The 13,226-nt window shown below is 43.1% G+C and overlaps 1 protein-coding gene across 2 annotated transcripts; it reads right to left on the reverse strand.

Annotated features, from left to right (window-relative positions):
• Positions 1-1,352: 1,352 nt before the first annotated feature.
• Positions 1,353-12,244, reverse strand: tmem106a (transmembrane protein 106A). Of its 2 annotated transcripts, none has more exons than XM_088623028.1 (8): positions 12,042-12,244; positions 9,120-9,320; positions 8,436-8,499; positions 7,498-7,651; positions 6,686-6,826; positions 4,704-4,747; positions 3,900-3,953; positions 1,353-3,039 (listed from the first exon to the last, which is right to left on the reverse strand). In XM_088623028.1, the coding sequence occupies exons 2-8, from the start codon at positions 9,301-9,303 to the stop codon at positions 2,910-2,912; spliced, it is 771 nt and encodes a 256-aa protein (XP_088479154.1). In that variant the 5' UTR covers positions 9,304-9,320; positions 12,042-12,244; the 3' UTR covers positions 1,353-2,909. The 2 variants fall into 2 exon arrangements, with proteins under 2 accessions (XP_088479154.1, XP_088479153.1); XM_088623027.1 differs by lacking the exon at positions 12,042-12,244 and adding an exon at positions 10,918-11,116.
• Between the last annotated feature and the right edge of the window lie 982 nt (positions 12,245-13,226).

The following is a 13,226-nucleotide window of genomic DNA, read 5'->3' on the forward strand; positions in this document are numbered from 1 at the left end:
TTCCATAAAATCCTAAGAATGCACCTCTACTTTTCTCTGCTCTCCTCCCCACTGAGAGCTGGTGTGTGGGGAGAGTACTGGTGCACTCTGGCTGCCATCACATCATCCAGTTGGGGCTACACACTAGTGGTGGTGGAGGGGAGTCCTCATTACCTGTAAAGCACTTTGAATGGAGTGTCCAGGAAAGCGCTGTATAAGTTTAAGAATTATTACTTTTCTTATGTGCTGCTTTTTCCCCCCAAACCCTGTGGTGTTCAGCACAGCTTTGCATTGTGCAGTATTTCATACAGTCCTGTCTTCGTGAGGGCACAATCCAGCTCTTGTATGGATTAACAGGACAACCCTAACTCTGGGTTGCCAAAGCCCATTCCTGGAGGGCAGCAGAGTCTGCAAATTTTCATTGCAACTAGAAGACTCAAATGTTTATCACTAAATCCTTAATTAGGCTTTTTGAGGATTTCTACTAGGTGTTTTTCTATTCACTGTTTTACTCTTGAAATACAACATCTATAAACGTTTTGGAACCAGGAGAGAACTACCAGCATTACGTTCGTCAGGTAATTGCATTACTTAACCAGCTGTAAACCAGGCTGGAACACAAGTCAGAAGAACTGTGACCCAGTGGAAGGTTTGACACTGCTGCTCTTAACTCTTGTCAGTGTACCAGCTGACAATCTATAATTGTTTACAGCACAATGCTAGTTTATCTGGCAAGAGACATTCTAGGCTTACAGCAACCAAGATTTGAGGATCTGTGTCAGGAGCACACTGATTTTGATTCACCTTATTTCAAATGCAGCATGAACATTCAACACACACTGATCGGATTAAGCTCATTAACTCTCAGAACAAGGTTTAATTTCTCCAGGGCTCCCAATAAAAAAAGAAACACTTTCCAGTTGTGCTTCACAACTAATCACTGGGGCACGTGCAGACGAGGCACGGCAGTGACTACAGGCTCACGCTGGGCACGTCTGCAGACAGACAGGGACTGCTGGTGCCCACCTGTACCGCAGGGTGGACTGGAGCCACAGGATACAGAGCAGTGTCTGCAGCAGGTTCTCGAACCCACAACCCGAGGGTTACTCACTGCTCGATGCCGTTCACCCAGTTGAAACAAAAAGCAACACAATTTTTAAATAATTCATAAGAACACAGCCTTGTGAAAATAATGTGAAAAGCAGCAAATGACACATCAACCCAGAAATCAATGAATTAATGAGGTGATCTGAAACAGCAGACTTGACTTTGTTTCAAACAGGCATTAATGATGGAGATAAAATACCCAAGGCAAACCCTAAATTGTTCCTATTAAAAAGGAAGTTAAGGTACCAAACACAAAAAAAACACTCTTGGAAAAGAAAATTTGGGGTTTATTTGTAAATCTGAATTAAAATAAAAATTACTCCATGTTGACAAATATGGCTCAGTAACTACAGATAAAAACAATAAAAAGTGCTAATGCTTTATACTTTTAACAAATTAGCAGTGAGGGCTCCTATAACAAACACAATCACATTCACTCACTAGAGCTCCAGAGTAAAGGAGCAAAGTGCAGAGTCCTTCTGCACCCCAACAAGGGACATCAGGGCATTTACACACCAGTTTAGAAACCCACACAAAGAAAAAGAACACAGTTTCCCTATTTGGCAAAGCAGTGAGTAATTCACCACATTTTACACTCTTAGGCTACGTACAACATAATCAGTCTGTAAATAGCTGTGCACTGGACAGAGCTGCTGGAGATTTCAGCAAAGGAATAAATTCACGTAAATGAAGATTCTTCTCTTTAAGTATCTGTTTTTCTCCATGCGCCATCAAGACCCGAACTACTCTGGAGTTTAACAGCAGACCAACAATTTGGACTACGAGTACCATCTAGTGGTATGTTCTGGGTACTACAGCCCAGATATCAAGGAGTCCGAACAGGTCCGTTCAAAAGTGACGACCATTTCCACCATGTCAGGGTATTAGGGGTTTATGTCATGACCCCTGGTGCCAGTTTTGACCCCCCCATGACCAAAAGTCAATTTTACTGCTTTATTTTCTCTAGGGCCTTGACAATATTTGTACAACAGCAAATTTGTTTCACTCTCATCCATCTGACCCAGCACACACTCATCTCCAGGCTGGCCGTTAGAACCTGTACTGGCCCACTTTCACGCTTCCCACAGCTGAATTCGCCAACATGTCGAAGTGAGCAGCGTGGCGTGTACAGTTTCGAAAAAAGAAAATGGAATCTGCAGATTCGCAAGAGGCTGAAAAAGCTATGCGCAGCTGAGACTTGCAACTTGGAAACAAAGTTTCACTTCTTCAAAGCTCAGGAAGGATACATAAGAAGGCAGCGTAGAGGATGCCCTTTTAAACAGCTGAATTAGCACCCGAACGATCTGTGAAACGGGATTTCTAACATATGTGATTAAAGTGAACACAAAATACAGTATGTGCTACAAGGACTTGTCACTAATACAACAGCATTACTAATACGTCCTGTATTGTTTTCCATGGCATTGCATTTCACATGCATATTTAAAACATCAGGTAAGGTGTTATAGGTGTGAACAGAGTTGACTCCAGCCCGGCCTGTGGCCGTTTTAACATTGTTTCTGGTATCAATTCCTATCATACACATCCCAGAGAAAGTGGACAAATATGCACGTATCACCACGCAACCCACTGAAACCAAATTTCTCCTCTGACAGGAACAGGAAAAACAAATCAAACGCCCTTGTGAATAAATCTCGAATGCCGAATGCCAAAAGATATTTAATTTGTCTCAAAAGATCCCTTTTAAAATCCTGCTGTTTAGAAAAGAGGGCACGCCTGGGCTCCCTGCCCCCTGTGGGCTGGCATTCCTGCCCATGTCAGTCTCCACATCGCCATGCCATGCTCTGACCTGCCCACCCCCCTCACAAACTCCCGGCCCCGGAGGGCGCCAGCATGTGGGGGGTGGTGGTGTTGGTCCCGCAGTCTACGTACTCAAACGTGTCGAGGGAGAGCTGCTCCGAGTGGGCCAGGTAGGAGGCATTCATCGTCAGCCTGCGGTACACAGAGAGAGAGAGACAGAAGACGGCCAGACCAAGCGTCAGAGAACTGAGACCCTTGCACCTGGGAGATAAGGGAGGGCAGTTGTAAAGGAAAATGACACCAGCACCTTTAGGAATTGGGATTTGTTCGCAAACAAAACAACATTAATAGTCCCGGGTTCAATCCCAGGTAGGGGCCAGCTGCTGCAATTCCTTCCAGTCGGCTCCCAGGTCCACTCAGCCTGCTTTCCAAATGAGTACCAGTACCGGGGGTTAATCCTTCTGGGGGTAACAGGCTGGCCGGAGCGTGACGCTGACCACATCACCTCCACCTCCAGCGTCGGGTGGTTGAGGAAAAATGGAGGCTCTTGTCCCTCCATTCCCCCATGAGCCTGAGAAAGACACCTACCTACACGTGTGGCTAACATTGTGGTCCTAAGCTACCTTTCTGTGACAAAGAACAAATTGCCAAACCACCTCTGAGGCGTGTGTGGCTGTCATAACAGATGTATGACGGAGCCAGAACAGTGTGGATAGGGGGCGTTTTTACTGTATTGCCTTTTAATCCCACCCTAGTTATCTATTCCATTGCTCCAGCACTCAAAGCCAATGCAAAAGTCCCAAGCCACACAGGTTTCACAGTTTCAGTCTCACAGGTCACATCTCTTACCATGACTGCTCTTCAGGTGCCTCTAGCCAAGAGCGTACATCACCACCATGTCAGAAAAAAAGCTCAGGTTTTGCAAACAAGAACTGGTTAGTATCCAAATGCAGCCAGCTCGACAAATTTTGACACCAAGTAGCCCGAAAGCCTTTGAAAACACTTAACACACTCAACAAAAGAAAATACCACAAAAACAGAGCAATACTCACTGCATATGGAGAAACAGGGTATGAATGTTGAATTTTGGAGACATGCAGTAATTTCTGTAAAACAGAAAACTATTTCAAACCCACCTTTCATCATTTATTTTAATTCATCATGGATTTTAAGATGTAAATATTAAAAACTCAACAGAAAAGAACATTCCATGAAGAAGCAGAGTAAATTGTTTAAAGCCTGAGTACAAAGTGAAACTTGAGCACAAAGTGCTTCATGAGATCTTTCTATATTGCCAGTATCATACATTAGATACCCACGCTGTTTAGCAACTCCAGCTGGGTTAAAATTCTGCTCTTCAGCAATAGTTCCAGGAGAAAACGAGACATGTGGACAGCACGCCCATTGTCATGTGACATGCTTCAAACTCCACAGTGCCGTTTAAGAAAGGGAGCACCACTTGGAGAACGGGTGAGAAAACAAAAACAGGTTTGCCCTGTTCACCTTAGATCACCTTAGATTGCCAGGCTACTGCAGCTATCAGCTCCATCTACAAAAGAGGTTTGGAAAGACCTTCAAGGCTGGCTGTGGGCAACTGCGGTGAGGTGTCAACAAATTGTAACCAGACTTCTGGCTCTCAAGAAAGACGATGCAGCGCTGTCCTAATACACTAATGGCATCCCTCCACCACCACATTTCTCACAGATCAGCTATGAGCAGGTTTACACAATGCCATTCATTCTGGTATGTACAGGCAAAATATTGGGAATTAACAATCTGAGCAGAAGACGATTCATTGAACAGTACACACAATAAGGCAGCAGTTAAAACTATGAAAAAGGTACAGATTCACTTACAACAGGCCTTCATCGCTTATGATGGCATTTATCGTGTAGGTGAACTGCAGAGGAGAAAAACAAATGTACAGGCAAATCAGGAATAACACACCACTTTTTCCTCCCTTCAAAAGGTTTACTTTTTAAATGCAGATTAATGGACAGATAAGCAACTACTTCCCTCCTTTACTTAAAGGCAAGAGCATGCAAATCTCATTTAGTATTGTACTTCCATGTGAAACTGATCTATCTGTTGAAGACCTGATCCATCTATTAAGAGCCACTGCTGAATGAAGGGTCTGAAGCTCATTCTGATTAGCTGCATACAGTATGTCTGGGCAGACACTTGTTCTGTGAAGGTACTTCTGTTCAGTGTTTGTGAAAGTTACCTTAAAAAATTAATGCATTTCAGGTACAGGCTATCTGCGTGAGGGATTTATTTTTTAAATCAAAAGCTGGAGGAAAATGATTAATAGTATAAATGTATTAGACAATAAGTATACACTAAATATAAATGACTGTTAAGGTCATTTTTCCCCCCAACTTCTTGTAGGGGGAAAATGGTACAAAGCAATTACTTACACCAGTCATTTGTAACTACTTTTTTCAAAGGTGTTGCAACAATCCTGGGTTCTTTACAAGCACCTGCATGATCTATGTAAAGCAAAAGGCAGATACAAGCAAACCAGAAAGGAGAAAGGGCCTTGTCACATTCATGGGCTGGGGTTTCTTGACAAACCAGAAGCACTTTCTGCAGGTCATGGTTGACTGACAGGAGAGAGAAACCCATAGAGCACCTGTCCTCCAGCAATGAACACAGATGTCGCTCAGAAGCCCTTGCAACCACCCACTGCCTGTTACTTCTCAGCTACCGTTCTGCTAGACTCTGCCTTTTGAAATTATGCCACACAGTCCAAAAATTTGGAAACCTCACACACAGACAGGCTGGGAAAGAGAAAAATATTGTTTCAGGACTTTTCTATTTAAACCCGATACACACTAATGTTTTATACCTCATAATATAACACAATCAAGTGTCAGTATGATGCCAAAATGATCTCTTCGCTTACTAGGAAAATTTGCAGCAGCGGAGGTTGTGTATTGCCCAAGAACTCTAAGAACAGTGTATAATCATATGAAGGGCTACAAAAAAGCACAGGATTCAGTCCTTCCAGCTCATCTGATGTTTTTCCAGCTCCCTGCTTACTAAGCACATTGATTTCTTCTTAGAACACATACCTTCTTACTAGTGCAAGGGTCTTGAAAAGGTTTTTGTAAATAAGCAGCTCAAAAATGTATCCTGACATGACTGATCAGGAAGCACACACACCTCTCAACCCCGTACAGCAAGACAAACTCCATTCCTTGTGCCCATCTCCCCATCTACACCTGCACTACAATTGTACACAACAGACAAGTTCAACTTTAAATAAGAGTTAAAATAACTTTAAACTCTAATATATTAGTGACTTGGGGATCAGAGTACCTATATCGTTCACAGAAGCCTACACATTTAATAAATCAACTTGCATATCAAGCAACACACAAGCTTCCCAGTAGTTAAGCTTCTAATTGCAGTGCCAGCACAATAAGGGATTGCACTACTGTCTGTAACATATCATGAAAGAGTAGACTGTTGCACAAGGCGGCAGGGATACATGCAGTGGCCAAAATGTTAGGATCCCTTTCATCTGGACACTCTTACTGGGAGACAAAGATTGGTTTGCTTGGAGAACATAAGACAGATTTCTATCACCTTCCCTGGCAACTGCAAACTCCAGATCTCAATCTTACTGAAGATCTGTCAAGTATAAAAACTCAATTCCACATATCAGGCCAACAACAGAAGGCAGTCATTCTGGAAGACTGGGATAGGAAATATTTCAAAACCCTTTGGAATCCCTGGAACCTGCTGTGCTTCCCCCTAGCCTGTCTGTGGATCTGAACGGTCCAGCAGAGAGCTTGCAGTGAAATACAGATCTGTCCCAGTGTCTGGCTCTCACCTCACTGACGGAGCGTGGCCGCACTTGTGTCTTTTTGATGACCCGAACTCTTCCCACCACCTTCTCAAAGATCAGAGCCTGGATATCCACGTAGGTAGAGCTGATGCCGTAGTAGTTGTCATTGGTGATGTTTAGCACATTCTAAAAAAACAAGAGAAAAAAGACGAGATTGTTGCAAAGACTTCCACCATCTTTCCAAGGCTGAATCTCAGTCGAGTAATTCCAGCTGACTGGAAACAGACTAGAGTGTTCAATTGCAAAGCTTTGTCCTATACAAGAGCCCCCTGCCTGAAAAGTCTAAATCCTGGGCTCCTGAGCAGCCTGACTGCAATGCCCATTTTTAGTGTCCAGATGTTACTGAACTGGGCCTGGGGCATGTCAACAGCCAAGTGTGACCAGGACTCCTCGGAGAACTACAGAGACTTGATGTGCTTTTGCTCCCTCCACGGTGATAACCTTCCCACAATGCCGTGTGGGGCCCGCACTGCGTCAAACATGTCAGAGGAGCACATGGGCAGCAGCTCCTTCTCCCCGTGCAGCACAGAGGCTGACGAAACTCGAACAAACCGCGATTCCAAATTGGGCAAGAGGGCGAGTTCAAAACAGAGCACAGACAATTCCAAACTTGAGAGGTAAAATGCTTCAATGAACTTAAACAGTAAAATAATGGCTCCCCTGGAGTTACTGTAACCTTTGCTTGGAGTTAAAACCAGTTTCAGAAGGCATATGAAAAAAGGAAGTAACCAGTCTAGAGATTATATGCCCCTGTAAGGGATGGCCTCGCAAGGCACTCTGGGAAGACTGGCACTCACTGTGACGCTCATGTTGACGGAGCTGGGACTGAACTCGACGTAGACGGACTGGATCTTGACGGGGCTGAGGAAGATGCTCCGAGGGAACAGGAAGAAGAGGGCCAGGGAGCAGGTCAGCATGCACAGCAGCACCGACATGGTGACGTACAGCTTACTGTCGGGGGCAGACACGGGCACAAGCAGGACAGCGGGTCAGACACACGAAGAAGGTCTCTCCAAAAACAAAACTGAGCCGCCTAATGTTTGTACAGGTCAACAATGAAACCTCCCAGATGAATTTCCTTCATACCACACATTGTTTAGCCAGAAGGTAGTGTATAGCAAAAACAAAGATCAGCCACATTTAAAGACTGTCAGACAAATATGTTGGCTCCCACACAGGAAGAACAAAGGAAGCAAGACACGGAATGCCAACTACACTTTTAAGGACGAGAATACACCTAAAATAAGTAAACATTCTGCTTTTAAGTCTTGTTTTAATCTAAGAACAAGTATTTTAAACCAACATTAATCGTAGTTAAATAAGGAAGAGAGAGTCATATAAAAATAAACATCAAACATATTACCCAACAGAAAGATTCTGTTAAACAGAACTTTAACACAATATGCTTGCATGATAATATGGCACTTTTACCATTACGTTCCTCTATTTCTTGCCCCGTTTTTTGAATACCGATCTACAATTTTACCCACAAAAATTGTGTTTAGCTAAACTCACCATAGGAAATGGTTCTGAATGGTAGAGTCACATAACTCTTGTACACATACATTACAGGAAATCAAAACATCTAGTGTGTGCAGCAGTGGCAAACTGGAAAGGCTGAACAAGCACACTCAGGACTTCATGTAGGTCAGTGGATATTATTGAGGAAAACTGGGAGCAGGATTACTGTGGGAAAGCTAAGGAAAGGAGTCAGAGTCTCTCAGAGGAGTCTTACGTGTGAGTGGGCTTCAGCCTCTGGTCACTGTAGGGGATCAGTGCCACTAGCTGGTTCTCCTGCCCTGAAAAAAAGAGAGGATTCAGGATTTCCGAGGTTTCAGGGATGGCATACAAAAAACACATTGCTCTTAGTTAACGGGATCACAAGTGACTACATCAGTTTCAAAATTTTACCTTCATTACTTCATTTTTATTCAGCCCAAACTTGATGCAAATTTGTAATATTTTCAGACCCAGCTGCCAGACTTGAGAACTATACAATCGTGCGTCATCATGGCTGCTGGCTGGCAAATGCTCTTGAGCTGTATCACTAAGAGGCCGCATTTCAATACAGATTCCCAGGTACATTTTGTCAGCGTTCATGCATTTATTTGGCCAATGTTTGGCCAGGCAGCCGGCCGGGCCTGTATATGACTGCAGGAAGCCCTGGTAAATGATAAACATGGTCAGAGCAGTGTGACAATCCACCCTGTATGTTACAGGCAGATCACAGAAGCCCAGCCTGAGAGGAACACCAACAGCCTGCCAGCTGCTTTTTGAGCTCTGCCTCTCAAACAGACTCTACGACATCAGTGATCAATGCTGCAGGAGACGAGAAAGCCATCCTTTCCGGTGGCTGTGAGCTCTAGAGTGCTTTATCGCCTTCACACATGGCCCGACACATGCAGGACGGCAGACTGACCCCTGGGGATTCGCCCAGTGCCCTGGCAGGTCGGGCAGTCCAGAGTCTCCTCAATGAGGTCCCCGTCCTCCAGTGGACTCCGATTAATGCTGCGGTAGTCTTCTCGGGAGCATCCTTTGCGCTGGGAGATGATGGACTCCTTCTCCTCCCGGGAGGCGTTCCCACTTCCCAGAGAGACCCCCATCGTCACACTGCGCCCCCCTGCGACACAGTGCATCCAGCAAAAACAGGGCAGAAAGCGAAATTCACTTAATATTGGTGGCGACACCTCGGATCAGCTGGCAATAATAGAGCAGGGTCTCGACACCTGCCAATCTGACGGTCGCGAACGTGCTTACTCACGATGGGTAACGCATGCAAGAGGAGCAGAGCCGGAGGAAAGCGAGCCACAGGGTCAGCGTGACAGACGAGGATCACGAGACGAGTCTAGGTAGCGAGTGAGCCTCTCCTTGACAAATGCCCAAGTACCCACTACCCAGCAGCCACATCTCAACCTGGGCTTGCTTGTATTCTGTCAGGAACGCTCCAGGTTCTGTGTCAGCCTGACGTTTTTTTCACATTGCTGACTTTATTACATTCAGAGCCCCTGAAGTTTCCGGTATGATATTAATACACTGCAAGCCACTCTATGCCCCTGTCAGTTCTAAGGGCTTTCTAGGCTTTGTGTGACTCTGACTGGAGGCTTCAGGCAGAGAGAGATACAGAAGCCATACAGAAACTAGAGTAATTCTAGTGAAATTTCATCACATTAATGAACCCTTTTCAACTGATAAGAGTTGAAAAATTCTGAAGTTCTCAAATGGTAATAAAATCTCTGTACAATTTCCCCTTCCCATCCAACTTCAAATATCAACTGCAACAATAAACCTTAATATTACTAGATAAACAACAGAGAACACATTCTCATTGGCAAAACCTTCCTAGAGAGTAAGCATTTATACACCTGTTAATTTACTAGTTGTGCAATCTGAGCAAAGCACCTTTCAAAGGGTTTAACACTAATATGCCAACCAGGGTCTGAAGCCACCCACAGCTGCCTCTGCTGTAGGTGACACACCTGTTTGAATGGGCCAAGTGACATTGTAAAGATTGCGATATCTCTATCAGGATATCAGATAATTCTAGTACAGGTGGCAACACAAGCCTGATCCCATTCTTCTTTTCCAAACAATTCTGTTTTCTTTTTCTTTTTAAATGGACTTCGCGCATTTTTGGAAGATAGGCTTATATTCTCATTCTGTTTTTTTTTTCTTCTGTTTTTGTGCGGTATGACGTATCAGTGTTCAGGAAGAGTTCAAGGGAAAAACACTTGCACATGTTCTGAATGTTCAAATGAATAAGCAAAACAATATACAGAATATCTATAACTTAATAAAGGTATAAAGGTATCAGAGTAGTATTATACTGCTGCTGAGTGAGGGTGTTAATTTCATACATGCAACTATTAAGTAAAAATATTTAAAGTAGAACAATTGAAGTCACGAAGGGTCAGAATTACAGAGACGTACTGTATTGCAAGCGCCCGATACGAAATTGTTAGCTTTTTGTTTTTTACAATTATACAGATCTAAAGTTCTTTTTATTAAAACGACAAACGAAACGCAAATGGTAACACCCCCATAATTTCACCAATAACAAATTCAAACATAGCACCTTACAGAGCATCTCGATCTCTTCCTCGAACTGTAGACAATTTTCATTCGCATCAGTATCAGCATAATGAATCTTGTAATAACTGACTGCATCACGGTTTGTTTTTTACTGAGGGGTTAACGTTATGCTGTAACTTTTCACTTACCTTTTTATAAGCAAATGATCAAGGCGTCATTGCTCATTCCAAAAAATACGGGCATATGGAAAAACTAATTCGACGTTATACCTGCTTCCCCAACTTCTTTGCATGCAAGTTTTTTTTCCACAAAAAAAAACACAACTACAGTCTTTACATAGTGCGTGTAATCGTCGTTACTACCCTCTTCCTGCTACGGTCAGCTGACACGAATAGACCGTCATTATTTCTCTACTGCCGCCCGGTGGACGCAGAGAGTACTGAAGGACAGCGAACCAAACGCTCATCGGATCAAATCAAGATACTGTAATCCGCCCTTCGATCAAGTTTTAATAATTGCTTACACTTATATAGCGCTTTTTAACCCCTACGTCTAATTCCGGGCTCGTATCCAGGCAGTCAACGGGCAGAAGGTGGGATATACCCCAGACAGAAATTCAGCCCATTGCAGGACCCAAACACTCACAAAAGGGCCAGTTTTGTTTTCAGAAGCCAGTTAACCTACCAGCAGGTCTTTGGCCTGTGAGGGGAAACCCATGCAAACACGGGGGGAACATACAAACTCCACACAGACAGCATCCCAAAGGAAGCACTGAAGTCTTCATGTTAAGATAAGAAATATTTACCTTTGCAGCATTGTTCCATAAGCGCCCATCAAAAATGTCTACATATTATTTTCCACAGCTTAAGAATTTTAGTTTTCCATGCATGGAAAGACATCCGAATTTAAGATTTCAACGTACACTGTTAGTTGCTTTTAATTTATTTTCTAGATTTATACACATAAAGACAGTAGTGCCAGTTACCAGGGGGTCCTGGAGAACTGCGGCTTAAGTACAAAATACGTAATTTATATTGCATTCAGGTTATTAATATCGAATAGCACTTGGTCATTACTCTTTAACTAGTGTGTGCAAAAGCCAACACGAAGCAACAGTGAGACATTTAGAATACTTCCTTCACGAATACTCAAAAAAACAGTTTTCAAAGTGCCAGATGAGCACAGGAAACGGACACTACTGCTTTCAAACGACAGTAACAGTCTTCAGGCTGAGAGCTGCACACAGTGGTTTCATCGTTTGTCTCGGAATCTGGAGAAACTCAAAAGTGTGTGAGAGTTTAGGGGTACTCACCTCAGGTTTCTGATAATTCTGGAACTGATTCTAAAAACTGGCTGCAGTTTATGTGGAGAAAAAAAAAGATTGGATCTGGATATTCGTGCAGGGAAATCCAGGGCGTTCTTTGAAGTTTTACAGGTTAAATTTAAGAAAATGAGCAGGAACTGAAAAGGCCAGGAGCTTGTTTATGCACAAAACTGTCCTGAAACAGAAAAGTTTCTTAGATCTGTTTTTATCCGTCTGCTGGAAGAGAGCCAAGATCGCACCTGACAAACCTGAAAAACATGAAAGAACCACACGCAATTTACTTCTCCGCAATTCATTAAAATGTATTTAAGAATAGTTGTCCTTCATAACAATGCAAAGGCTATCCGATCTTGTGCACCAATACAGATAATACAAATGACTATTACCAATCCATTTTTACTAACCACTATCTCTGAGCTGGAGCCTAACCTGGTAAACACAAGGCATGAGTCTACATGACTTAGAAGATTCTTACACAGTGATCTCTTATTCTCTTCCATCTTTCTTAAATAGTGCTTCCTCCCGTTTACTACAATCCATTCGATATAAGAAATTCACACGCTTGTGTCCTGCGTTTTATACATGCTCCAATTTCATTTGCCAGTTGTTTTCTCTATTCCACCTTACATTTTTTTCCCAATCATCCACGAATTTGACAAGTTTATTTACTCTCAGTCTTGGCCACGGATGTAAATTTGGACGACCAGTGGTCCTCAAACTGATACCTATGGTACCTCTCCGAGGACTTCCGATCTGAAGTAGCTGCCATTATCAATAACCCCTTTTACACAACTTCTTTGTACATGTGCAGACATTAACTTGGATTCTTGCAGCTTTAATTTGGAAGATGAGTCTTGCAAGCAGTACTTACATTTCTGTAAGTCCACATGTATCACATCATACACCACAAAGTTATTTGCAGAATTAGTTACTTGCTAAAAGACAGGCAGACTAGCAGGTTAGTTCACCCTGTACTGTAGTAGTATCCTGATCATATAACACAGACTCAGACACAAAATGTCGAAATGCCCAAGCACAGTCTTTAATTCTGGCAGTATAATCCAGACTTCTTTTACTTGAAGGACACCATAACTAATAAATCAGCAATGAAGAAAACTGAAGTGGATGTAAACTTTTAAATCAAGGAACAAAATCAGATAAAAGCATACCAAA

The sequence above is a fragment of the Lepisosteus platostomus genome, chromosome 28 (assembly GCF_059453375.1).
Source record: "Lepisosteus platostomus isolate fLepPlt1 chromosome 28, fLepPlt1.hap1, whole genome shotgun sequence".
In the NCBI taxonomy this organism is placed as follows: domain Eukaryota; kingdom Metazoa; phylum Chordata; class Actinopteri; order Semionotiformes; family Lepisosteidae; genus Lepisosteus; species Lepisosteus platostomus.

Coding starts and splice junctions, on each gene's coding strand:
- tmem106a (XM_088623028.1), bottom strand. CDS start 9,303: ATGGGGGTCTCTCTGGGAAGTGGGAACGCCTCCCGGGAGGAGAAGGAG. Junction 8,500..9,119: donor CACTGGGCGAATCCCCAGGG/GTCAGTCTGCCG, acceptor TCTTTTTTTCAG/GGCAGGAGAACCAGCTAGTG. Junction 6,827..7,497: donor CCGTCAACATGAGCGTCACA/GTGAGTGCCAGT, acceptor TTGTTTTTTTAG/AATGTGCTAAACATCACCAA.